The 26,679-nt window shown below is 40.9% G+C and overlaps 1 protein-coding gene across 1 annotated transcript in view; it reads left to right on the top strand.

Annotated features, from left to right (window-relative positions):
* Positions 1-22,038, top strand: part of LOC119736207 (hemicentin-1-like) — a 28,340-nt gene extending 6,302 nt beyond the window's left edge. Inside the window, exons 7-29 of the mRNA XM_038210240.1 lie at positions 247-573; positions 1,132-1,461; positions 1,765-2,094; positions 2,863-3,192; positions 3,872-4,201; positions 4,442-4,768; positions 6,793-7,122; positions 7,410-7,739; positions 8,244-8,573; positions 8,965-9,294; positions 9,704-10,006; positions 10,266-10,571; positions 10,884-11,168; positions 11,436-11,768; positions 12,280-12,468; positions 12,854-13,150; positions 14,407-14,628; positions 14,998-15,294; positions 17,274-17,474; positions 17,661-17,801; positions 18,063-18,087; positions 19,163-19,233; positions 19,696-22,038. Coding sequence (XP_038066168.1) covers positions 247-573; positions 1,132-1,461; positions 1,765-2,094; positions 2,863-3,192; positions 3,872-4,201; positions 4,442-4,768; positions 6,793-7,122; positions 7,410-7,739; positions 8,244-8,573; positions 8,965-9,294; positions 9,704-10,006; positions 10,266-10,571; positions 10,884-11,168; positions 11,436-11,768; positions 12,280-12,468; positions 12,854-13,150; positions 14,407-14,628; positions 14,998-15,294; positions 17,274-17,474; positions 17,661-17,801; positions 18,063-18,087; positions 19,163-19,233; positions 19,696-19,727 — 5,996 coding nt within the window. The 3' untranslated portion in view covers positions 19,728-22,038. The remainder of the gene's footprint in view (positions 1-246; positions 574-1,131; positions 1,462-1,764; positions 2,095-2,862; positions 3,193-3,871; positions 4,202-4,441; positions 4,769-6,792; positions 7,123-7,409; positions 7,740-8,243; positions 8,574-8,964; positions 9,295-9,703; positions 10,007-10,265; positions 10,572-10,883; positions 11,169-11,435; positions 11,769-12,279; positions 12,469-12,853; positions 13,151-14,406; positions 14,629-14,997; positions 15,295-17,273; positions 17,475-17,660; positions 17,802-18,062; positions 18,088-19,162; positions 19,234-19,695) is intronic.
* Positions 22,039-26,679: the final 4,641 nt, after the last annotated feature.

Genomic DNA, 26,679 nt, shown 5'->3' with positions numbered 1-26,679 from the left:
TATGCTACAGTTGTGAGGTTTTTACCTCCACCAAGGAGATTATGTTTTCATCGGATTTTGTTTAAGAACAGTATAGATGTAAATGTAACCAATGAAGAATAAAGCATTTACCTTTTAAAAATCAGATACAATCAATGGCATGCTAAGGCGACATTACCACCTCTCCCATCTAGTAAACCACTTGCATAGTGTATTGGTGGTAAAGGTGTCTGAAAGAAATTCATTGTTTTTGTAATGTTCATCTAGTGCTTCCGACGAGCATGAATTTGTCGGACTCCAACGCACACTACTCTACCGGTGACACGTCCTACCTCGTGAACGGAACAAACCATCGCTTCAAATGCTTGGTACCAGACATTAACCCGGGGGCATCATTCATTTGGACGTTGGCCGGTCAGGTGATACCACAGGACACAACTACCCACACCGGGAAGCCTAACTTTTTAACTACAAGTACCAGCTACGCTACATTGTCAGTGGACTGGTCCATGCATGGGGAATCACTGAAGTGTCACGCGTCAAGCCACGATGGCCATTCTGGCGTGGAGGTTACAATATACCTCGATGTTCAAGGCAAGTGTATGGATTGGTATGCAATAGCCTACATTTATGTCTTAATTAATGTATTGAATTTGACGGTAATAAACAATAAAGAAGCGGCAATATTTGCACACATCTACAAATACTGGCTGCTTACTGAAATATGCACCTTATTAGGCGCAGAAGATTTTCCAACTCTTCTGTGAAGAGGAGGATAAGTAGACCTGCCTTTCACAGAGACACTCCCACCGAATTGCAGTCTGTGGAATTATCATCAACTTCTTGTTTCTGTTGCTAACAATATTGTAACGGCATTCTGCATTTATAGAAAAAAACAGGAAATTTCTACTCGGTTTACAGGTGATAAATGTGATAAGACCTGTTAAGTTATGCTGGACCACGGTGATGGACCAAGGGCATATACACTCAGCTGTCACTGACTGATGTTCATCAATTTTTGGTTAGGAAAAAGTCTTCATGCGAAATGATTAGAAATGTTGCCAATTGGCGAGCAACGTTGGTTTCAGAGCTATTGTTTGATTGTAACCGATTCAGACCTTGTGACATGAGATTGCATTTTATTTTCAATAGTTCCTCCAGTTGCATCTTCCTTGTCGCTTTATGATTCTACGGGGACCATTCTCGGACCCACTGCAGATGTCATCCATGGTATTCCACACACTTTTTCCTGTGAGGCACTTGGAACCAGACCGGCACCAATCATAGAGTGGTACCTTGACGACACCTTGCAGCACACTTCCTACCCAACCGATGAAGCAGATGCCGGATTGGTCAATACCACAGCAACTTGGACATTTGCTCCTAACTGGGCCAATCACGTTGAGGTTGTGAAGTGTGTTGCAAGAACTGCAGCTTCACGTGACCCATACCCATCAATTTCGGTTACGCTTGCTGTTTTTGGTATGTAAATGCATCTAGACATACTACAATAATCTTATATAGCCTGAAAAAAAATCACTTCAATTTGAAGCTGCTCGTCTTATCAATTTGATTTTTTGATTCTTGTTCCCTGTCCTGAAAGTATAATTATATTTATGACATAATGTTTCTTATGGGCAGGTTCAACCAACCCTTCCCGATTTCCAGATAAGACAATAACTTACATCTGTATGTGAGGTCTGCATGCACTTCAATGTGAGCGTACTTGATTATGCAGATTCTTATATTCCTACATGATTCTACTGCTTATTCTTTGTCCCATAGCCTACCCTGCGACCATCACCTTATCAGATTCAACTGGGAACTTTCAATCTACCGGTGGCACGGCATATATCGTGGAGGGGCTGGAACACCAGTTTACCTGTGTCGTGCCGAACATCGACCCAGGCGCTTCCTTCGCGTGGACGATCGGTGACCAACACATCACAGCCAACACGAACAATCATGACACTGGTACCCACGGACTGACCACCAGTACGAGTGTTGCTCATGTGGTACCTACGGGAGCCTATAACGGACTGGTGTTGAAATGCAAGGCATCGAATGAGGATGGACATCCGGGTATTTCCATCAGTATCACGCTTGATGTTAGAGGTAGGACTCACTTCATGGCATCTGCAATAATTGAGTCTTTAACTCTGGCTATGGGTTGCAGCAAACCGTCTATTTCCATATAACCGCAAGTTGAAGCGACAACTGTTGTTAACCAAAGGTCGTCTCTTTGTGGTCGAGGCGGCACTGGCTGACTTTAGTTTGATTAGTCTAGTCAGTTTCGACTAGTCTAATCAACCCGGTTACAGTAGTCGCGCTCATCATAAGGACCAAGAAGGAGCCTGTTCCAAGAAGTTTGATGGTGACGTTTTTACCATCGTTCAACTAGAGAGGTTTGTACATTGGTACGCCGACGTGAAATACGTCAAAACTCCTCCAATAGTCAACCAACGGTCCCCGATCTACATTGCTCTTGTTAAAATCACCCGTAGGATGAGTTTGGAGGGTGTTTGGGCCCTCACGCGCATGCGATGGAGTCCTTCGACCTTGCATACCCTTTCAAATCCCTTGAACGATAGTGTCTTATACGGGAGTCACTTTGGGTTGTCTGTTGTTCTCTCTACCAGTGGTACGATCTGCCAGATTCATACAGCCCATTAAAATAGCAAATTAATACATCCTTACGGTCATCATATTGACTTCTGACTTAATCTTTCGCATTTCCTTCTTAGAAAATTTGAGAAGGACCAGATCCTAAATGGGAATTTATATTTATTCAGTCAATCATGCACACGCAGAGTAGCTTGATTAAATAAATCGCACGAATTAAGCAAACTTTGTTTGTTTTTTTGTTTTGTTTTTGTTTTAAAGTACCACCAAAGGTATCGGCCATGTCGCTGCATGACTCCAGTGGACCCATCTTAGGAGAGACAGCCGAGGTATACCAAGGCATAGCAACTACATTCATCTGTGAGATGCTGATTAGACAAACGGCGGTGACAATTAAGTGGTACCTAGACAACATGCTGCAACGCACCGTCGTGCAACCACTTGCTGCAGGCGATGGGTTCGTTAACACCACAGGCAACTGGTCCTTCACGCCGAGTAGAGACAATCAGGGTCAGGAGGTGAGGTGTGAGGCAAGCACAGCAGAGTCACTGCAGCCGTATCCGTCGGTCATGGTTACACTGCACGTCAACGGTAGGTACAAGTGTACTTGTGAAGGCTTCCGATGATTTCCGTTACTTCACTTGTGCCATGTCACAGTTGTGACTTCCTAAACCGTTAACTTAACGTATGTGTGTATATTACTTCGTCAATCGGAAATGCACGTTTACCATGATCTGTCTTTGCTAGACACTCAATTATTCGATATTGTGTTGGTTACGTCCATGGTGAAACCACACAAGAGGCCTGATTAGAAACCCAAAGGAGTTTTGAGTGAAATTAGTAAGTAATTGTCACAGCAACTTTCATTATGATCAATGATTTCTAAGATCTCAATTTAAAGTGAAGATCGTGTCCTTGATTAAAATTCGCAATATGATTTCAAGGGAAAACATACAAAAAACAAGTTGGGTAAAATACTGTTCGGCAAACAACACAAAACCTTGGTATGACTTTACCTCTTTTGGGGATAATTCTTTGAAAAGTTGGTCTGCTCTTTGGAAGAATATGCCCAAACGTTGAGACAATAGGTACGTTGACTAACACACCGACCCATTTGCCTAACTTTCTGTCTTGCCGCAGAAAACAGCCGAACGTGTCTAAAAGCACGTGGCATACAACAAAAATACACATTTTGTGCTAAACGTAGCCACCTAGCACTTGGATTACCATATGATCCTCTATTTAATTTCTACATTCTTTCTCAATGTAGTTCCCCCGACAAGCATCGTGTTATCCGATTTTATCGGAATCTACCCATCCAGTGGAGGTGTGGCGTATCTGGTAGAGGGAGCTGATCGCGAGTTCACCTGCATGGTGCCAGAAATAGACCCGCAGGCCTCATTCAATTGGACAGTGGGAAGTCAGGATATTACTCTAGATTACATCACCAATGTGACCGACGTGGATGGGTTGATGAAAAGCACGAGCGTTGCTACAGTGTCGGTGACTGGATCTAACCATGGCGAGGTACTGATGTGTCTAGCGTGGAATACAGACTTCTTACCCAGCATCAATATCAGTGTGTTGCTGGATGTCAAAGGTAATTAAAGTGACACCAACATTGTGTCCGTTTAAGCAACAAACCACCACAGAATGTGTCCGTTTAATAAGCTCCACCCAATGTCGTGACAGATTTAATGACAACCGCACATGCACGATATTTAAGGCGCGTTGACATGAAAGATGAGTAGGTTTACATTAAAGTTATTATAATAAGAATTAAACGAAGGTACAAAGCGTTGTTATAACATTCTATTTGGTACGCCCTTTCCCACTTAAGCCCCACCGAAGGCTTCCTTGATGGCGATGTATGACTCAAGTGGAAAGAAACTGCATGCTATCGCCTCAGTTAAACCTGCTCCAGTTACATTCACCTGTGAGGTACAGGGTACAAGACCAGGTGCAACTATCGAGTGGTTTCTCGACGATCAGTCGCAGCGCAATGTTAGTGCGCCCTCTGGAGGAGGTGATGGAATAGTCAACACCAACGACACGTGGTCATTCACTCCAAACATAGCCAATCTAGGTCAGGAGGTGAAGTGTGTGGCGAGCACGGCAGAGTCACAGCAACCATTTCCATTTGTAGCCGTGACGCTGGATGTCTTTGGTAAGGCTGATACTAACACATGGAATAATTAAGAATTGTTTAAACACATCAGGGGCACATGCGCTCCGAGAGTGTCCAAAGCGTCATATCACAGCACAGTAGTCAACATCACAGCAGTCAACAATTGTTTTGTTACACCTCTGCCTTGGATTCTTTGGATTTTGATGTAAAAATCACGAAAACAAACAAGAAGTAAACTCAACAATCATTGACAATCGAACGTCAACTCACATGCATGTCGCGTGCTCCAAACAGCTGATCGTCTGCTAGTTCGCTGCTCCCAATCGTGTTTGAAAGCATGGTGAAAATAGCATGGGTTCAAACGATAAATGCGTTTCACACCGTACGTAAAAAGTCAAAGAACACTCCCTGTGTGTACGTTATATCTCATGGGAGTGTGCCATGCATTTTTATATACTTGACACGTAATCGCTCTAGGCAAGTGAAAATACAGCATTTAAGACATAGATATTAGTGGTGCGGTATAGTGACAGCATTGTGCATTGAAAACATTGAACTCGGCATGTATGGTCTTCATACCATGACAAAAACTTCAGATATGGAGGCATTTCACATCTCACCCCTGGTGAGGTTTAAGAGGTCAATGTCATTTGAATACTCTTTATTTATATATTGGTCTTGAAAACCTCACTTTCCTATTACTTAAGTCCATGTAGAGTCTTCATACGATGTAAATAACAACCCAATGCATGAAAAATTTACAATTGACCTCTGATACCTTCCAGAGGTCAGTGACCTTTGTATTAACTCTACTAACTCTATTTATGGTTATTTATACAATTTACCCTTGAAACTCCACTTATTCAAGCCCCAACTCGTAATGTTTTTTTGGTTCATGCTATGAAAAAAATTGCATATGTGGGGAATCTTATATGTTACCTCTAATGGACTTCTAGGGTTGGATGAACTTTGCATATCCTATTTATAGATAATAAGAGAATTAACTATTTAAACCCCCACTTATTTTCTTACCCATGTCTAAATTTAGGGTCTTCTAACCATGCATTTTCAGATATGAAGACATTTCATAATTATTTGATCTCTGATGACCTTTGCAAGGTCGATGAACTTTGTAAACTCTGATTGCCGCTATTTATCATGTTAAATCTTCCAAATGTCTTTTTTGTCATGACCGAAGTCTAATCAGTGCAAAAGGAGGGTATTTCACTGATTATTCTACAGCATGCCATGAAGTTAGACCCCAAAGAGGTTTTTTGCATGACCTCTGATCTCAATTTGCCTTTTTTTTAATGGCAGACGCAATCGCAACAGAATATAAGAGGCACATCGGACAAGCATCACTCTTCAACAGTGACCATTGGGCTTGGTAAAAAGGTTAAAAACGTAGTTATCTAAGTCCATCTGGATACAGCAGGGTGTAGAAAGTACACGAGTGAATAGTGCTTGACATGTACATTTTCCAATACAAAACAGACCAACAAATTTCTATTCCAATCTCATCATACTGCGTTTGCCAATAAAACAAGAAGACACGAGGTCAGAAGTCACCTCAAAATTGTTTGTGGGGTCTGAATTCTTAACATGACCGTAAACTAATATGTGCAATACCGTTCTTTGGCACCATTTAGGCTTGGGTGACGAAAAATGGCGTTTTGACGCATAAATATGATAAATAGCAGCAACTAAAATATACAGATTTCATTGACCTCTCCAAGGGTATCGCAAGGCCAAATTTGATGTCCTCACATGTGAAAATACTTTTCATGGCACAAAGATATCAGTTTTAGACTTGGGTCATGAAAAAAAACGCCAATTTATAACAAAAAATGGCGCACGCGTGTATACAAGATTTGAAACATCGGGTTAGATGGTTGATTAAATGGCAGAGGAAACATGATACTTCAACAAACTACCAATCACTAGCAATACATGTACGAATAGTTGGCAATTCCAAAGAAGTTTAGAGCACATTGGCTATGCGTTTAACATTACTTTATGCGTTAGTGGTTTTAAGGCTGACAATTGGTGATATTATTTTGCAGCTCTTCCAGAAACCATATATCTATCTGACTCGACAACGAACTACACGTCTACTGGTGACACCTCGTACGTAGTGGCGGGTGTCGGTCACCAGTTTACTTGCGAGGTACCAGCCATCAACCCAGGTGCTTCATTTGTATGGACGCTGGGCGGGCAGCACTTCACACCAGATCGTAACATCCACGACGAGGATGACGATGGACTGATTACCAGTACCAGTATAGCGACTGTGGTCGCCGTGGGAAGTAACCACGGTCAAACATTGCAGTGCAGTGCTTCGAACGAGGATGGCGCACCAGGCATTACCACTAGTGTAACACTTCATGTCAAAGGTACATGACTTTTCAACAATACTTTTGACGTATTGGAAGGAATTCATATTTAAGCTTGGGTGCGTGCGAAAACACAAGCGACGTGATTTCGTCTTTCTTATTCAAACTTTCATTGTTGCGTATTTCATTTCAAAATCTGTTCTCCTTGATTTTAAACTTCCGTTGTTTTTATTTGAAGCGAAGTAGTTATTCATTTATCCAATTGACCGAATTAAATTGTCATTTTAGCAACTCGTATCGTGTTAATCAAAATCGTCAGCTATTTTCGTTCTCGTTCTATGTTGAAGTCCCTCCTGTACCATCTGGCATGTCACTGTACGATTTCAGCGGGAACCAGCTCCAGTCCACAGTCAGGGTCGCGGAAGGAACACCAAACAACTTCACTTGTGTGGTGCGAGGAACCAGACCAGCAGCAGATATCTCCTGGTTCATAGGGGATGATGTGCAAGTCTCAGTCGGTCCACCAGTTACAGGGAGTGACAATTTGGTCAACACCTCGGCTACTTTTACCTTCATCCCTAGTCGAGCAGACAATGGTTTGGAGTTAAAGTGCGTGGCAAGCACGCCTGATTCACAGCAACCTTTCCCGTCGGCAAGTGTCTCGCTGGATGTCAGTGGTATGTGTTGTGCCGTGACGTAGGCAATGGCTAGTCACAGACCTCCATATATTAATCTGTATAGCCCATTGGCTGTCAGAAGTGAATTTGCTCTCTTCTACCACTGCAAGAACAATAGATCTGCGGAAATAGATGCTATAATAGACACGAATATTGCACTCGACAAATTCGTATTTTCAAAAAAAAATTCAAAAGGCTACCAAATATATTTTAGTTAAAACACATTAAATACTTTAAGACCACACTATTTCAAGTGTTATGAGCAAAGGGAGTGGTCGAGGCTGGTTCCCTTCCCACGTTTGAATGGAGTAGCTTGGGCTGATATTGCCATCATGTGATTTGAATAAGCACCAGTGACTATAGGTTTAAGACAACCACATTTTTTAAATATGTAAACCAGTACCCTTGACTTCTGACATCCTTTTGATAATCAAGGAAGTCATCATCAATGGATGTATTCATCAGTCAATTTTGATAACTGTGATTTTGTATTGTTCATTGTAGCGCCTCCCACCAACCTTTTCATAGTGGACTCAGCTGGTACCTATTCTTCATCTGGTGGTACAGCATACCTGGTGGAAGGAGAACATCATCGGTTTACATGCGAAGCACGTGACATAGATGTAGATGCATCTTTCACGTGGTTGCTAGGCGGCGGGGAAATCATGCCTGATAACAGCACTGACATCGAGAGCACAGAGGGATGGACCAACCGCACCAGTAGTGTTACGGTGAAAGCTACAGCGAGCCAGCATGGCAAGATGTTACTGTGCAGCGTTTCAAATGAGGATGGCGGTGTTGAAATTAGTACCGGCGTCATGCTGTATGTGAAAGGTCAGATTTTAGGGCTCTGTAACAAACACTGCCTTGGTGTCCACAAAGTATAACACACTGTGACTGTGGCTCATAGATTATAAGACTCTTATGGAACATACTTTTCATGACCAATGTCACTTGTGCTTACTGACCTCTAGAAGAAGATTAGTTGATCCTGAAGAGTCAAAGTTTGCTATCACAGTATTACAGATGGCCCCTTTTTGATGTCGGAAATAGAATGGCCAATTTGTTTGGAATTAAAAAAAAAAAAAGTAGTTACATTATACTCATATTTGTAAAGTTCATTGGACGAAGCAATTTGTTTTTACTATCATCAATACTCCAAAGTTCCACAGCCTAAAAATATACTAGAATCCTTCCAAATCATCGTATTTGTTTTGTTCTCCAGTGCCACCGAAAGCTTCCTCAATGTTGTTATATGACACCGATGGTGCCAGACTCGTTGGTGTTGTTGATGTAGACCAAGGTGTGCCGACGGCCTTTCGATGTGAAACTCAGGGTACCAGACCAGCACCAATGATTGAGTGGTTCCTCAATGATGTCTCGCAAAGGATCAAAAGCCCGCCCTCTGGAGGTGGCGAAGGATTGGTCAACGCGACCGACACGTGGACGTTCACTCCCAACAGAACCAATCACAGACAGGAGGTGAAGTGTGTGGCCAGCACGGCAGAGTCGCAGCAAACTTTGCCGTTTGTTGCAATCACACTAAATGTTAATGGTAATTATTGACATAATTATGTTTACCTTTGAGGATACAACGACAGGGCATTTATTTTAGAAGTAAAGATATGCTCAAAATCTACGACCATCATCAGCGCCATCATCACAATTTATTTTAATTAAACACTTTTGTATAGCACAGGCCTTCCGCAATCTTTCTCTTTTCTCTTTCTAACTAACATCATCAATTAACTGATATTAGCGTTAATGAATTTGCAGTTACATCTGTTAACGCAGCCGGGCTATCGTGTTGCGTGGGGGCTGTCAGATCGCACGGTCCCAGGACTTCCCACAACCATTCAAACAACCTATAGCTTTTGACATGCTTGGCCCCTAGCATGGCGATGATAAGGTTGTCTGAACAAAGTGAACATACTTTTATATAACACTAACTTGTTTTTATTTAGGTCCACCAGACACACCTAGGATCATCGGCAGCTTTTCAATGATTGAGGATACCCCGGTCTACCTGGAATGCCAAGCGTCAATGGGCTTCCCATCCGACTGGTCGCTGCATTGGTTCAACGGAGATTACTCTTTGCCTAGTTACACAAGTTATTCAATGCTGCAGGACAATCGCTACACGCTCACAACATCCTTACTGTTCACACCAACAAGAGATAATAACAGAGACACCATTCGGTGCGTAGCGCAAAGAGATGAGTGGCCCACCAGTCCAGAAAGCTCCGTTGGCCCCTTAGATGTCCAATGTAAGTTGTTAGATGTATTTTAGTAGTTAACCTGGTATTTTTTTATATCGGGATGACACAGCTGGAAGGAAGCGAAAGAGAAGGTTATTTGCACAGTGGTGCTTATGCAGCTTATTGTCTTTGCAGATACAGACGTGCTAAATCTGATAACCTAAAAAAGACTTCACTGTAGATTCTTGTTGGTAATTTGCAAGCAAATCAGCCTTGTCGTGTATTATCCTTAAAACTGCCTTAATGAAAATGCACGTACTTTATCCAGTTTGTACTAGGATGGTCAGCATGACCGGCTGCCCGCGCAGAGTAGTATCAGGCGGTGCTGTCTCACTCAGCTGTGTCACTGAGAGTACAAACCCAGCTACAAATCTGACTTGGACGAGAGACGATGCCGAGCTGACCAATCGTCCTCATCTAGTGATAGCTGATGGCGACTACAGTGGTCAAGTCACGACACTGGAATTTGCGACAGATGCACTCACTAGGACAGACAATGGAGCTGTTTACATGTGTTGTGCGACCCGTGAAAGATGCAGTGATGTCTGCGAAAGTTGTGCTCTAAATGTTCAATGTAAGAGGGGATTATTGAGTTGCTTTCATGACGAAATTCCACCCTCATCCACTTTTAGTTTAAAGATTATTGTACGAGAATCAAAGTGTAGATTCAAAATGTAAGACATGTAAACAATAACTGGTTATAAACAAAAGCGTTGGCGATGGATGAACTATGAAACAATTGTCTTGTCATTATTAATGATCTGAATTAATAGCCAAAAGGGTATGATTACCAACTGAAAAAAACTGATGCATTTAACCCGAAAAAAATTAATAAAGCAAAGTACGCCTTTTAATCGGCGGAGTTAAATTTATATTTTGCTTGCAGACCATCCGTATTTTTCTGAGCCAACTGCCAGTCCACCTGGCGCTGTTGAGGAGGGTGCGAACGTCAGCTTGTCGTGCAGCGCAGACGCAAACCCGGAGCCCCCTGACTTCATCGCTTGGGAAAAAGTCAGATCTGCTGACTCCCTTTCCTCTGTCTACAGCGATGGGTCAAGCACTCTGACATTACGCAGCGTTAGCAGGGAGCAGGCAGGGCCGTATCGGTGCCTCGGGAACAACGGCATACCGCCAGTAGTGTATTCCAACCAGATCAATGTTGCAGTACACTGTAAGTTACTTTATCATTGTATTGATGACAAGCGTTTTTCAAGTTAAGTAAGGCACTTATCCCGTGTTGATAAACTTGTGTTGAACTGGGGGGTGGTCTGGCTCAAGGCAATAGGGAATATTGAACGCAAAGGTAAAATTCAGTACAATGGAACGGTGCCACTCCAGCAAAAGTTATATAAGTAATGATCTACCCGGTGAAATTCCCATGTATATAAAAAACAATTGTTGTGACATACGGCTTTTTTTTCTCTCCCCTTTTGTAAAGATGGAGTAAACATCACAAACAAGGGAACTGACAACCTCGTCGAATCCAGCGTTGGAGAAAATGCCCTCATGGTTTGTGTAGTCAAAGGAAACCCCCTCCCTTTAATAACATGGACAGGTCCATCGGGAGCTGTAATAAACAATCAGACAGATCCTGGCCGGATCTTTCAGGTCAATACACTCACTGGCGGGGATGATGTGTACGGTAAAACGGTTAGGAGCATCTTGCACATAACCAGAGTGACTGGTGAGGGAGACTACGGCTATTACTCTTGTAACAGCGGGAATAGCATCGGCATGGTGGACACTTTGAGAATTCAACTGATTAAAAGAGGTGAGATTATTTCACATCAAGCAGGCATCAAGTCAAATATGCGAAGAAAACACAATTGTGCATGGATGAGAAGAAGTAGCGCATGTTGCCTTGTTGAAGTGTGATTAAGATAGGGGAAAGAGAAATGATCATCAAAGTGACTGAATCCCATGATAATACCTGTAGAAAATTATCAAGGATGCAATGGAGCGTCCAGCTATATAGAAGATGTTTTGAGAGGGGCCCGCTCGCAGTAAGTTTGCATGTTTTTGTTGCTGATTCAAAAAAGAGAGGAAAGACACGACCTTAATCCAAAATACGATTGACATTCATAACAAAAGATATTGTTGCATTCCTTAGGTTGCCAAACAAAGAGCCAATATAAACGGTTGTACAGTTGCTCTCTAGAAACAAAGTCACTCAAATACAGAACTACAGATGTTAGACTCTTGGTGCAGACATAGCATCCGCCGGAGGTGTAGTATCACATAGTTGTTTCCCTCCTTCTCTTTTCAATATCAACTAAAAAAAGGTATCGCTACAACGTTGTCAACTGTGGTCGACGTAACCACAACTACTGCGCCCCAAGTTGACGTTGAAACAACTAAACCATCAGTTGGAGTCAGTTCGACAAACTTACCAACTACAGTAGCTCCTACTACGGCTTCACCTGTTGTAACAACTGCCATGGTGCCAGTCACTTCAACTGCTGCAGCACCATGTAAGCACACATGTTATTTAGCTAAAGGTATTTTTATCAAATATAGTGTTGGAAAATATTTGTTTTTCTTGGTATTTTGTCTATGTTGGACATTGGCATTGTATGAGGGTACAGTCTTCCGTTTTATTCTGTTCCACGAGGTTGAAAGCAATCACATTGCTTCTCATGTTTTAACTATTTGAGTCAAGCTGTATAAACCCTCGTTTGAGTAAATAAAATCAACTCATTTATAATTATAATCAAGATATCACTTTGATACATTGGAACAGCTGACAAAAATGTAATGTGATGACGGCGTATCAATCTTGAGAAGACAACCTTAACGAAACAGCATAAACCAAGCGTCATGTATAATTATCTGTGGCATATATTGTTGTTACCATAGCTCAGCCATCGCCGCCACAACAAGTGTCGAGCGATCAGAACCGAACGTCACATGACTCCATTACAGTCACATGGATCCCTGGGAACGATGGAGGAAGCCCTCAATGGTTCTACGTCAATTATCGCGATTTTCTTTCTATGACCGACTTCGACCCCAGCACACGGAGCGACAAACTCCACGACGTCACCGAGTACACCCTTGTCGGTTTGCGTCCCTTCACTGTCTACGAGATCGAGGTTTATGCAGAGAACGCCATTGGCGCGAGTCAAACTGTCACTCGCTTCACTGCAACACTTCGTAAGTGTGCTACGCTAAGTTTTTAAAATCCTTTCATTTTTGTTTCGAAAGTGCAAACGTTTTCAAATGTTCATAACGTTTAATTATATGGTCCACTCGACGATGAAGCTTATCCAGATTAATTTAGTGTTTTCGGCGGCAAAATACACAAAACAATATGAAATCAATCTCGGAAAATTGATTGGTTCCGTCAGATCTGCATCGGTTGAAAATATTGTTCTAATGCTGCACAACATACATTGTTGCAATGCTGCTTTTGAACTGTACACAGTGCGACTGAGGTGGAGGCTATCAGGTTGGAACTTTTCGAATGGCACAACAAACTTTCCACTGTCAAATGTAACCAGCAGGGCTTTTGTGTTACGTGTAAGTGTGAATATGGCGCACAAAAATATTAATACACCTGTGTACATGTCGCAACATAAAATGGAACGAACAACATCGTTGAAGATGGAATAACAGCTCAGATCCTGTGCCATCGGATAACTGGGAGCTTCCCAAAAAAATTAGGTTTTAGTCTAAATTTGTAATTGTGTGAAGTCAGCCAACTCGCTTGTGTTAAAAAGTTATCAGGTGCGCGAAAGACCCCTCACAAGGTTACAGGGCCCGTATAGATAGGTGCGCCCCAATCGCACCGACCTCTACAAGTATGGTTCCATGTGTGGAAGCCTCTACGGTACCTATTACAAAAGGTTACCTTTTGGCAATACATTACAAGCTCATTTTCAACTATAAAACGGCAGAGCAAAATAGTCCCCTGTTTATAATTGTGAAACAAACTTCCACGTTCAGAAAAGTCAGTTGTAATTGAAATGTCCTTAATTGGAACATCGACTGCATAGATCAGAAGAGGCAACAATGAATGAAGACCTTTTGAAGAGTGATTAAGGTAAAGAATAGTGAGCATCAACGTCAGTACATCCCGTGATAAAATCTGAAGAAAAAAACTCAAGGAGGAACCGTACAGTTGGGAGAAGTTTACTCCTTGTTGCTGGATTTGTAGAATGGAGGAAAACCAAGACCCAAATCTAAACACAAATTTTGCACCGGTGGCACAGTTGCATTCCATAGAATGCCACATAGTTACAGCGATCCACTATGCTATCTAGAAGTCATTACTTTCCCTCAACCGAAACAAACTTGAACTCACAAATACTACGTACAACTGACAGAGTCTATAAGGAGTTAGCATCCGCCGCAGGTGTAGTTTCACATAGTTTTTATCTGTCTCTTTCTCTTTTCAATATCAACTAAAGGTGTCGCTACAACACTGGCAACCGTGGTCGACATAACTACGACCCTTCCTGGTCTTATCGACTCAACAACTGCACCCCCAGTTGACGTTAAAACAACTACACCATCAGTTGGAGTCGGTTCAACAGCAACCTTACCAACTACAGCAGCTCCTACTACGGCTTCACCTGTTGAAGTTGTTACAAGTAACACGATGCCAGTTAGTTCAACAGCTGCACCACCATGTAAGCATACGTATTATTGGATTATTAAGGTATCTTTATCAAACAGATATTCTTTGAACGCATATTTTTTCTTTGAACTTGGTTTTTCTTGGACCATTGGCCTTACATTAATAAGGGTACGTTTTTCCATTTTTTGGGCAAAATAATGGTATAGCTATGACATTGATTGTCAGGTTTTTACTATTTCAGTCAAGCTGTGAAACAATCCTCGATCAAGTTAAATCATCATTATATCCAAAATATCACTTTGATTACAATGGTACACCTGATGACGGCAAATCAATATTGGAAAATGAGGGAAGGCAGCATATAAAACATGAAACAATGCGTCATGCACATTTGTTGCATATTTGTTTTATTACCGTATAGCTCAGCCATCGCCGCCTCAACAAGTGTCGAGCGATCAGAACCGAACGTCACATGACTCCATTACAGTCACATGGATCCCTGGGAACGATGGAGGGAGCCCTCAATGGTTCTACGTCAATTATCGCGATTTTCTTTCTATGACCGACTTCGACCCCAGCACACGGAGCAACAGACTCCATGGCGTCACCGAGTACACCCTTGTCGGTTTGCGTCCCTTCACTGTCTACGAGATCGAGGTTTATGCAGAGAACGCCATTGGCGCCAGTGAACCTGTCACATTCTCTACTGCAACTCTTCGTAAGTGTGCTGGGTTACATTTCTTTCGAAAGTGCATTCGTTTTAAAATGTTTGAAAACATTGAAGGCCCAGCTTCTTGTTACAAAAAGAGTGGTTCACTCCGAGGAGAAGCTGATCACGTTTATTTTACTATTTTTCACGGACAATTAAGTTGTAGGCCTAAACAAAACAAGAGTACATCAACCTCCAAAATAATTTGGTCGCGTCTGCTTGAATTAAACAAAACATTTAATATTGTACAAAATATGCCTTCTTCTACAGTGTGTACCAAAAAAGGCAAACAAAATAGGGAATGCCAGACGTAGAATGTTTAGTTAAGTTAGATAATATACACATTTCCACTTTAATATGAGACATCAAACGTTCAAATCTGATAATGTTAGACAGAGTTAAGAGTAATTTTGCAAGTTTAGCGAGTGAACACATTTCTAAACGCATTCTTGCTATCAGTTTGCAAACATGCCATACTAAACATTTCCACACAGAGGCACATATCCACACAGAGGCAATTAGCCTACCTTTGTCCCAATGCCTAAAATAGAAAAATTGGTCCCGTGGTCAATTTGACCTCTCTTTGAAAAGTACTCATAACTCTGTCGACAATTATCAGATTTGGACGTTTGATGTCTCATTTTAAAGTGGAAGTATTAGGTCTTTCAAACCATACCTTTTATTATTTATGTTGGTTATACATACAACGTCCGGCATTTTGTTTGCATTCTGTTGATAGACACTATATAGTGCTGCGTTAAAATGTACACATGCAGTATAGAGACTATCAGGCCGGAATTGTACAAACATTGTCCAAGGTCAATGGTAGCCAGCAGGGCTCTCGTATTACATGGAGTGTGAATATGACGCACGAAAATACGAATGTACACAACCCAATTTGATGCTCGAGAAACAGAAACATAAGACGAGTAGAACAACATCATTTATCGAGGAAATACAGCACATTGATTAAATGTAATGCACACTCACCGCCACTATGAAACGCCGTGAAACTTTCCCAGGTCGAGTGCCACTTTTTGTTCGAACGTCCACACGGGGCAAACTCAGCCAACTCTGCTGTGTGTGTAACGGTCTTGCCATATAATATTGCCCTGCTAAAGGCTGACTATAAGTCTCCCTCAAGAAAAGGGAGAAGGTCAAGGGGTTATCCAGACAGCTGATAATTCAACTTGACAACAGTCCATCTCTTTTATTTCACCTCCAAAAACACACGTTTCTCCTGTCCTGTCTCCTGTCAAACGACCAACACTTACTATTCGCTGCACGTAGGCACATACCTCTCATGAATGCCTGTCTCCCAACCACATCAATGTATACAATGTAGCAACTTACACGCGCGCCTCGCACAATCATCCTACAATGACCCCAGATATCATGAGAATAAAAAGACTATCTATGACAATGACCCCTGCCAGCCTACGCTGCCCAGGCGCACGATCTGTTTTTAAATTTAAAACTCTGTTATACGATAATAATTTTACCTTGTAGCTTGTACACAGCAATAACCAATAAGGTTAAATAATCCGATGGCTCGGTTAGGTTCGATAGTCCGAATGACAATAAGGTTTGATAGTCCCAATTTACAGCATTGAAAATTGTTGTCATTCGGACTATCGAACCATGTGTGCTTTCGGAATAATGAACCTTCGGACTATAACACACCTTCGGACTATTGCCTCAAATGTTCAGATTAACGAACCTTCATTTTCGGACCAATGAACCCCCGGCTATGGGAAATGGGTGCGTTCGGACTATTGAACCTTACGATCAATAAACTTTCGGACTATCAAACCTTCGGACCGTAGGCGGAGTCCCCCGGCGGACTTCGAAAATTGATGTGGATAAAATAAGTGGAACCTAGTGTTGCCTTCCAACAAAACAAAGGAAAGATATTGACGCGCTTTTTCAGTATTTTGTGAATTTAAGCGTGTACTTCAGACCAATACAGTTCAATTTCTCCCTTTCAGAAAAACCGACAGGGAGCACACCGTGTGCGTCATGTGCGGTAGAGACCACTACCGCGACGGGCGAAAAGGTGCAGCCTACTGCAGCATCACCTGGAGACAAAACAACAGCCGTTAAAACTGGCGGAAATGTACCATCCACTTCGGTACCAGTTGGGGATAAAACAACTGCTGTTAAAGTTGGCGAGACTTCCGCATCGCCAGGTGCGTATGAAAATGAATGTTGTAGCTCGATCTGTGCTTGCATGTGATGTGAAATAAACTCATTTGTACTTCGTTTCCCATTTTCTAATTCGTGTCACAAAATGTATTTGAGTAAACGACAAATCGCTATTTTCCTGACATAATAAGGAAGTTAGTTTTTTTTCTTCAAATTATGATTCGTTTCAGGGCGTGGTGAGGGTGTAGGTCAACCGCAAGGCATCTCGGCACTCATCGCCATTATCGTGATTCTGGCGATAATTGCACTGATTAGCATCGTTGTGGCAGTTGTACTCTACCGAAAACGTAGGGCGGCAAACCATGAACTAGGTAGGAAAATAAGGTGCATCTCAGCAGATATACTTCTGATGCCAGTTAGCTATAGTACGGCGAGCACCTTAGATGTCTACATGGAGGGGCCATGTTTTCATATTGAATTTCACTTTTTTTTCCACATCACTCGGCAATTTCACATTTAAAGGGGGGGGGGCGCAACATACATTCAGGATATAAATGCTTGATTATAATGTATGCATGGGTTTGAGTTCCAGTCTTTTATTTAACCTTCATGATTGTTTTTCCTCCCTGCAGAACTTCCAAACAAAGCCAAGAAAAAGTAAGTATTCAACGTGGCGGATGCACCATTGCTTAAAGCCTTATTTGGGAGGTGGTTCTGAGTGACGCGAACCACGTATACAGGATCCAGTGTATGCGGAGGGGCCGCCCGCCCCCCCCCCCCCTCCCCGGCAGTGACCGAAATTTTCTTAAATAAGACCATTTTTCACTTGAGATAGCCTATCTGCCCCCCAGAACGCCCTATAGTCTATGTAATAGACCATGGCGAAATAAACATTTGAGCAGATTCGCTGATTAATTATGCAAGACAGCCGCATCTTGACCTGTAGATTTTGACCAGGCAACGGGCGCTTTCTCTATCGGGTCTTCGGTCATTCACCGTTGTCGCGTCATAGACATGGATACAAAAAAATATATACACAGCAATAAAGGCTGTGTCACGCGCTCTGTATTATGTTACGCGATACGCGCCCGGCTGTTGTTGTATTACAAAACACTGCATCCCAACTGACCAATCAAACGTTTTGTCCTGATTTGGGAATGAGATGACACGATGTTACGATTGAGTCGATGTTACGATTAAAGTTGACTCCGATTGGCTGAGGCGCAAGATCGCATAAATCTGCATGCTTTGACATATCATGCCACGTTATGCAGGAGACTTGGCTCCGTGGATAATGGGTGATACTCAGACTAGGGACACCCGCCCCTAGCCTTTAGTCAAGGCGCGCGTGTCTACCTGGACGCGTGGCACCCCTGATTCTGGCACGAAAAAAAGACCAGTGCGAGTGGCGAAGCCACGCTTCGCCGCTCGTGCTAGTCTTTTTACGTGCCATCATTCGGGGTGCGTCAAGTGTCCGGGTAAGCGCGCTGGACTTTAACCCCGCCCCCGGCTACCCCGCCCCCGGCAGTAACCTAGCTCTCTGGATCCGACCTTCCCATGTGTCTCTGTAGCTCTAAGTATGAATAAAGACAGTAATTGTGCTTTAATACCAGTCCCGATTATAAACACATATTGTTGGAAATTGTTATATATTGGTGAACATCGCAAATATTAATCAAAGTACTGTTTTGTTTACTTTATGATAATGATTTCTTGTTGCTGTACTCTGCAGGAAAGGGAGAGGCAAACGAGACGAGGAAAATAACAGTGTTGTCACCGAGACGGTGGAATTTAGCGACCTGGGTGAGAGACAGAGAAAATAATGACAGTAAAGTAGTAATTACCGATAATGGGTCACTTGGGAGACATTCCCATAGTCTTGTGCACAATGTTTTTTTTCCTGACTTTAAGCTGACATAACCCCAATTTTACCTTGATTATATACCCCCACGAATGTTGCCTCTAAATAGGAGTTGCGACATTAGGGACACAATGAAATGTCTCCCTAATGTCCGGTGTCTCCCTACGGTATAATGTACTTCGACAAAAAGCCTCATTAAGGGTACATTAACAGATGTAACAGTATACACTGTGACTTTTGCGGTTATTTTTACATAATCATTATATGCCCAGTTTGCTTAAAAAGAAATTTCTTGATTTCTTGATTTCTCTATTTTATTGACCAATTGTAGTTTGAGTACAAATTTATCTCGTGTTTTATCTTTCATAATATTAAAGCCAGGATCTTTTCATTTCTGTTCTCAGAGCCAGATGAAAACGTTACTTCCTTCGCCTGAGAAGCTGGTGTTGACATGTGGAAACTCTCATCGTGAAAGAGTAGGTGCTTTTCAGCCGGATTTTGCTGTAAGGATCGTAGTCAAGGAGAAACAAAATGGCGTCATTGAAAGGGGCGTCCCTAAACAAATAATGTAATCAACTTATGATATAATTACTAATGATATGTTAATGGTAGTGACAGAGAGTTATTTCTTATTGGTTGTATTGTTCTTTCTGATTCTGTTTATGTTTATGCGGTTTTGGGGTTTTTTTTTTTTCATTTTTGAATATGGGAAGCATTGCACCATGGACCCTTCTCACACTACTGGATGAGTCAAAAGTAACTGGGCCGAATTTAATGATTTGTCCTTTTTTAATATTCCAATCAATTTTGAAACACCCATGAGTAAATTTTAAAAGAGCATGCTCTTCCACTCATCTAAAAAAAAAAGATCTATGCTATCGAAGTTATGGATTTTTTTTAAAAAGAACCCAATTTATAGCCATCCATGGAATGCCATTAGAAGATATTGAGTTGAGTGAGAATTACAGATTTCACGCAACCATTCAAATACCGATGAGATTTGAATCGTTTGAATTAAGACTGAAACATTTTTTTCAGTCAAATTGTGTGTTTTGAATACGCAGAACTTAATCATCTTAGTGTCTGAAATATCAATGGCGATTTTGGTATGTTTTCCTTTGCAAATTTTCCTCTATTCATCGAGGTGGGAAAACGTCCATGCTTCATTGTATGTAATGGGTATTCATCAGTTCGTAGAACGGTAAGTCATCACTGTGGTGGACGGGTAAATTTTGTGATCTTTATTTCAAAATAGATGTAACTTTGGAATAGAGTACGCAAATGACGTGAAAAGTTCACAGTTGCTAGTCAATAACATGCATTTTGTGACTTTTGTTTTAATGAAATGGTGCGAGTCACTTTTTTTTTCTTATTCGGTCAATTTCTTTTTGACTCGCCCTGTATAGTGACATTTTGGTTGTAAATGCAAATGTATATACGATTTATTATCCCAGATGAATAGTGCTGAGAAAGCTATTATGTATAATGGGTTTATTTTAACAATCAATTATGATGGGTTGGGCCTAAATCCTTCGATATTTGTATCGTTTGTAGTGGTTCTATTTGATTTTAACACGAAAATAGTTATTAAAACGCATGGAATGTATGTGAATGTTATTAATATTTTTATACTCATAGGCCCTAAATGCTTTCTATCTTTAAAAACAAATCATTATATCCTATTAGACATGTGCTACACAAATTTATCTACGCAACATATTGTAACATGTCTTTCGGAAAAAAAATGAATTTTTAATACACATAATATTAGGTGTTGCCTTTCCCAGACGTTATTTTATGAGCACTGCTCACGTGAGAACTCGGTTTGGACGTAGGCATAAATATGCTCCGAGTACCCGTGGGTTGGCCGGTCATGGGTTCGATTCCAATCTGGCTAAACTTGGGAATTTATTTTCTCGCAAGCTCTCATATAGCACTTGCGGTGTACATGTTTCCTACGTATATAAAGATTGCTATAGCTTGTAAAATGCTGACTGATGGTGTTGAAGTACTATTATGTAGGCCTAGTTAGTTTGTTTGCTTGCTGGGTTTTTTGGTTTGATTGTTGTGATTTTTTTTGGGGGGGGGCAGATGTAACGCCATTTGTTTTCTTTTAAGTAAGTAGTCTTCCGCTTCTGCAAGTAATTGTATTACAATGCACGCTAAAATGTACCGGGCAGATTTGATCTGATTTTTAACTTGACAGACACTTTGCCGGATCAAAATGAAACATTTCGTGGTCAAAATAATACTACTCTAGTCAACCCGGAAAGAAAATGTCATTTTGACCCACAAAAGTGTCATTTTGACCCGGAAAAGTGTCATTTTGACCTGGAAAAGCTTCAGGTCAAATATGACCCGGATTCCTTATACAGTTTGACCCGGGACATTTTAGAGCGTAATTATTGTCACAGTTGATTTCCACTGATATAATACAAGATGACTGTACACGAAAATGTGAATATGATTTGTATTGCTTCCTTTTTGGGGAGAGGTATATAGCCTATGGGTTCCTTTTTTATTATTATTACCAACAACAGTTTATAAACTGTCATTGGAGAGAGATAAATCAGCAAAAATGATTTGGATTGGTTTTATGATTACATTCTTTTATCGAGCTAAGCTCCTGAACGAATACTTCGACCCCTTTTACTTCGAATAACGTAAGCAACATATACTGCTATGTATTAGTTTTGTTTTTATTTAATATTTGTATTTTGTTTATTTTAATTAGTGGCTTATGATATTGCAATGATTTTTCAGTGGTTTTTCTAATAAATGTCTTGGTTGCAGGTAATTCGTGTGGAAATGTGATAGGTTTAGGCCTATTTTTTTATGGATCTGATCTATCCAATTGCGAAAAAAAATTCGGATAAATCAAAATCTTGTATCGGTTTATGTTTTTTATACGAAATCACCTTTGCCTGTATACAGGCCTTATAATATGAGAAAACGTGCACCGTGTGGAGGTTTAAAACATCTGTTATTGCTGCAGCTTCCAAAAAAACCCACATTCCTGTACAATTTTATTTCACTGTCAAATTACCAAACCTCTTCATTTTAAGCGGATGTTCTTTCCCAGCACTTGTACCCGAGAAATGGCGCCGTTACAGCCCCCTCTTTCGCAACCAAAATCATAATGGGCATATCAAAAAGTGCGCCACCAGAGGTTTAACCGAAGAGATAATTCAAAGATATTATTCGCTCGTAACCACCACCCCTCACCCCCTGCAAACAGGACGCTGGGATACACTGATGAAGTCACGCTCTGATTGGATAGATTTTGCGTGACCTTTGACCTGCAAGTCATCACGGCCACGACCCTGCAAGGTTTTAAACGGTCGTTAAGACTCGAGTCCTCACTCGTTTATTCCCATTCATAAACGTTTTCTTTTTCGTTGAAAAGTGCAATAATGTAGGAAAATCTGTAAAACTTATATTTGTTTGTAAATTTTCAATTTTCGTCACTTGCTCAGGCTCCGTTTCGAATTCACGAAGGGTCAAATTGCATATTTTGCGAGGCTCAAAATGTGTCCACATGGTCCGCAAGGGAAAAGAAATCACATCCGGTATGGGTTGTATGCATTTCTACGAGAAAGTTTTCGGAAAGCATTTCGTCGCTTTGCTCACGAAGTGACAAAAACCTCGAAAATCGATAATTATTCGATTTTGAGTTTTACTGGCCATTTTATTAAAGTTGTCTCAAGGAACAATTTGACCAAGTTTCAAGGCAAAATCTTGTTTACTTTCTTAATTATTCTAAACAAACAATTGACAAAAAGCCTGAAATCGGAAATTTTCATTTTTACGAAATGTAAAAAAGTGTAAAATGTTCTCACGAAGTGACAAAAATTCACCTCGTGAGCAGGGCCGGAGGAATTATACATTGGTTTACACGCGGCGGGATGGGAGCATACACGCGCGTGCGAACGATGTTGAAAAAGAACAGACGCGCGCGTGCTCACCCATCGTATGACGCGCAAAAGTAACAAAATGTCGTCAAAAGTACAAATAAGTAAAGCCTCCGCGATTCATGTTCCCACGAAGTGACAAAGAGTCAGCTCGTGAGCAGGGCCAGAACACAGAAAATAATTATACAATGGTCTACACGCGGCAGGATGGGAGCATACACGCGCGCGCGAACGACGTTGAAAAAGAACACACGCGCCCTCGCTCAACTGTCGTGACGCGCAAAATTAACAAGTTTGTTGCGTCGAAAAAAGTACAAAATAAGTAAAGCCTCCGCGATTCATGATCCCACGAAGTGACAAAAACTGTGTACAAACTAATTGGCAAAATATGGTACCCAAAATATTGCTGTTCTCACGAAGTGCAAACAAGTTTTATTAATGAATTACTGTTTAATTACTAACTATTTCTAATAAACAATTATGAAATAACAAAGAACAAATCATATCCTATCGGACAATGCAAAAACTTCCGAATTCTGTTACTGCAAAGTGGTCGAAAATGTCTTTTGAAAAAATGAATAACTTCAAATGCGATTATCTCAGATTGAACTTTTGTCAAATTTTGAGGTTTTTGTCACTTCGTGAGCAAAGCGACGATTTGCGCCTATTGACTAACTGCGGTCTTAACCCTAAAAAGGGCCAGGTTATTTTGACCATCTCTCAGCCGGGGGGGGGGGGATTCCGACCCCCCCCCCAAGATCTCGGCCATCGAGTGATGAAAAAAAAATGAAAATCGATACATGCATAGAGCAACTCATCATGAACATACCCAAAAACCTTCATGACTATAGGTCAAAGGGTTTTGGAATTATGGCTTATTAATAATACTCGGTCCTTGAAACATAAATACACTCAAGTTAAATGTAAAACCACAGCTCTCCAACACAGCATTCGCTACAGAAAAACTGTGCTAATAGCGAAAAAAAATCAATCCCAATTTGAGTCACTTTTAATTGAACATAAATAAAGCACTCTTTGTGGAGACGATAAATAAAAAAAAACATTGCATTGAATTGAAATTGCGTCCAATAATTGATTGTGATATCCGACACAGTAATTTTGAAAATCGACAGAAACCGTTCGAGAAAAAAAATGAATACAACAAAAACAAAAACTACAGTGTGCAAGGGCGCTCCGGTACAATTCATCAACATCGATTTCTTCCGAAAGAGGGCGCGCTTCACAAATACTGGTCACCACCGTAAAGACTTCTGTCAACGCGGATCACGATCTGCCCAAACGAAGTCGGCTTTAATTGAGCAAAAATAAAATACACTTTGTGGAGACGATAGCTCAAGAAAAACACATTGCACTGAATTGAAATTTCATCCAATAATAATTTTCTAGATATAGGACACACAAATTTGAAAATCGACGGGAACCCTCGAAGAATAAATTTACTATGATTTAAAGAAATACAGTGTACTAATGGCGAAAAATTCAATCCAAATTCAAGTCACTTTTAATTGAACAAAATGAATATAAAAACACGCAGATCACGATATGCCCAAAGGAAGTCTGCTTTAAATTGATCAAAAATAAAATACACTTCGTGGAGACGATAACTCAAGAAAATCACATCGCATTGAATTGAAATTTCGTAAAATAATAAATTGGTCTGGATATAGGACACAACAATTGTGAAAATCGACGGGAACCCTTGGAAAATAAATTTAATATGATTTAAAGAAATACAGTGTACTTTAATCGCGAAAAAATATCAATCCGAATTCGAGTCAATTCTCATTGAACATAAATAAAGCACTCTTTGTGGAGACGTCCAATAATTGATTGTAATTGTCTGGAGTTTTTTTCATCACCATTAAAACTGTAGCGCCCTCTGTATTGCTATGTAAACCATAGCGCCCTCTGTATTGCTATGTAAACCAAACATGCTGAATACACAGTTGTTAGTCAGAATCCTGTCTGGATATGTGTTGTCTTTTCAAGCCTCAAACTTAGATATAAAAAAACACGTAACAGTAATATACTTCACAATAAGTTTGAAAATCAATAGAAACCGTTTAAAGAAAAAAAAAATGAATACAACATAAACAGAAACTACAGTGTGTAAGGGCACTCCCGTATAATTTACCATCATCATTTCTTCCAAAAGAGGGCGGGCTAAACAATACTGGTCACCACACTTTAGATCACGATCTGCCCAAACGAAACCCACAATAATTCATACACTTTGTACACCATGGAAATGAAGATTGGAGAATTGAATACATGGCGCTGAAACTCTGGTCTGGACTTGGAGCTTCCAATTCTGAGCATTTTTGATGCAATCTAGCCCGAAGGTGGCGCTATTTAGCCATGTTGTGAATGAGGGATTAATTTTCAAAATGGATACTTTTCCAGTTTGGGAAACAAAATTCGTTTTAGAGGTGCTCTTCTTTGGCTGAGAATATCTCAAAAAGTCAATGGTCAAACCAACCAAAAATTGCAAAGAAAATGAAAGATGGCATGTTGCTGATCATTTTTCTGTAGATCCTGATCACCTGAGTATTTTTAAAAGAATTGTGAAGAGTGGGCATTTATCATTGGTGTCTGTGGGCATTTTAATACAGGGCTGCACCCTTTTTACGCATGAATACAAGGATTATGAAGTAAGCAGTACTGTCTAAATTCAACGCTACATAAACTGGAAGCTACGAATATATAGGCCTACTTTGTAAATGTGAATTAATTCCTTTTCCCCCAGTTCCTGAAATTACAATTCTTCACAAGTTGTTAGACTAACCTTTCAAGCTGTAGCTTAGATTAAGGTGATTTGAAAAGGATGAAATAAAACAAAACGAAGCAAATCATTCCACTATTTAACAATTGCATGCAAATTACCCTTTCTTTTTTATGGACAAAATCCGAGAAGTTCAATAAAGTTTACGTTTGGCGAGCGCCCTCGCCTTGCCTACGCATGTCGGTGTGTGCACACCCCCAAAATGATTGGCTAAAATTTCGGGACAACGCCTCCAGAACTGACCAATAGTTGTCCTCAACACGTGGGACCTGAGCGTGATAATGCATTATGCATGATGAAGATATGAAGATATAGGTGTAGTGTGAAGCTTGGACTCTATAAAATACGGACTTATTGGTTAATACGCGCATGCCTCAGCGAAGATAATCAGGGACGTGATCGGTCACATGGAGGGTTGGGGTCCATATAAGGTTAAAGGCCAGATTTCATGGGAGTCACAATTCTTTTACACGTAGTGGTTTCCCGTCTCATCGTATATCGTATCGGATGATGTACATCATCCGATTGGGATTGCGAGTTTGTTTTCGATTCCTGAATGATGAATACTGTAAACAAGGTAGAATCGATACTGTCTCTCCACTGCTGGATGTCCTCGGACATTTACAACGAAACGAGAAAAATATATTTTGTGATTGAAAAACCAGATCATTAAA

Source organism: Patiria miniata, unplaced genomic scaffold (genome assembly GCF_015706575.1).
Source record: "Patiria miniata isolate m_02_andy unplaced genomic scaffold, ASM1570657v1 HiC_scaffold_29, whole genome shotgun sequence".
NCBI lineage: Eukaryota > Metazoa > Echinodermata > Asteroidea > Valvatida > Asterinidae > Patiria > Patiria miniata.
Note: the sequence above shows the minus strand (reverse complement) of the source record. Positions and strands in the feature narration are given on the sequence as shown.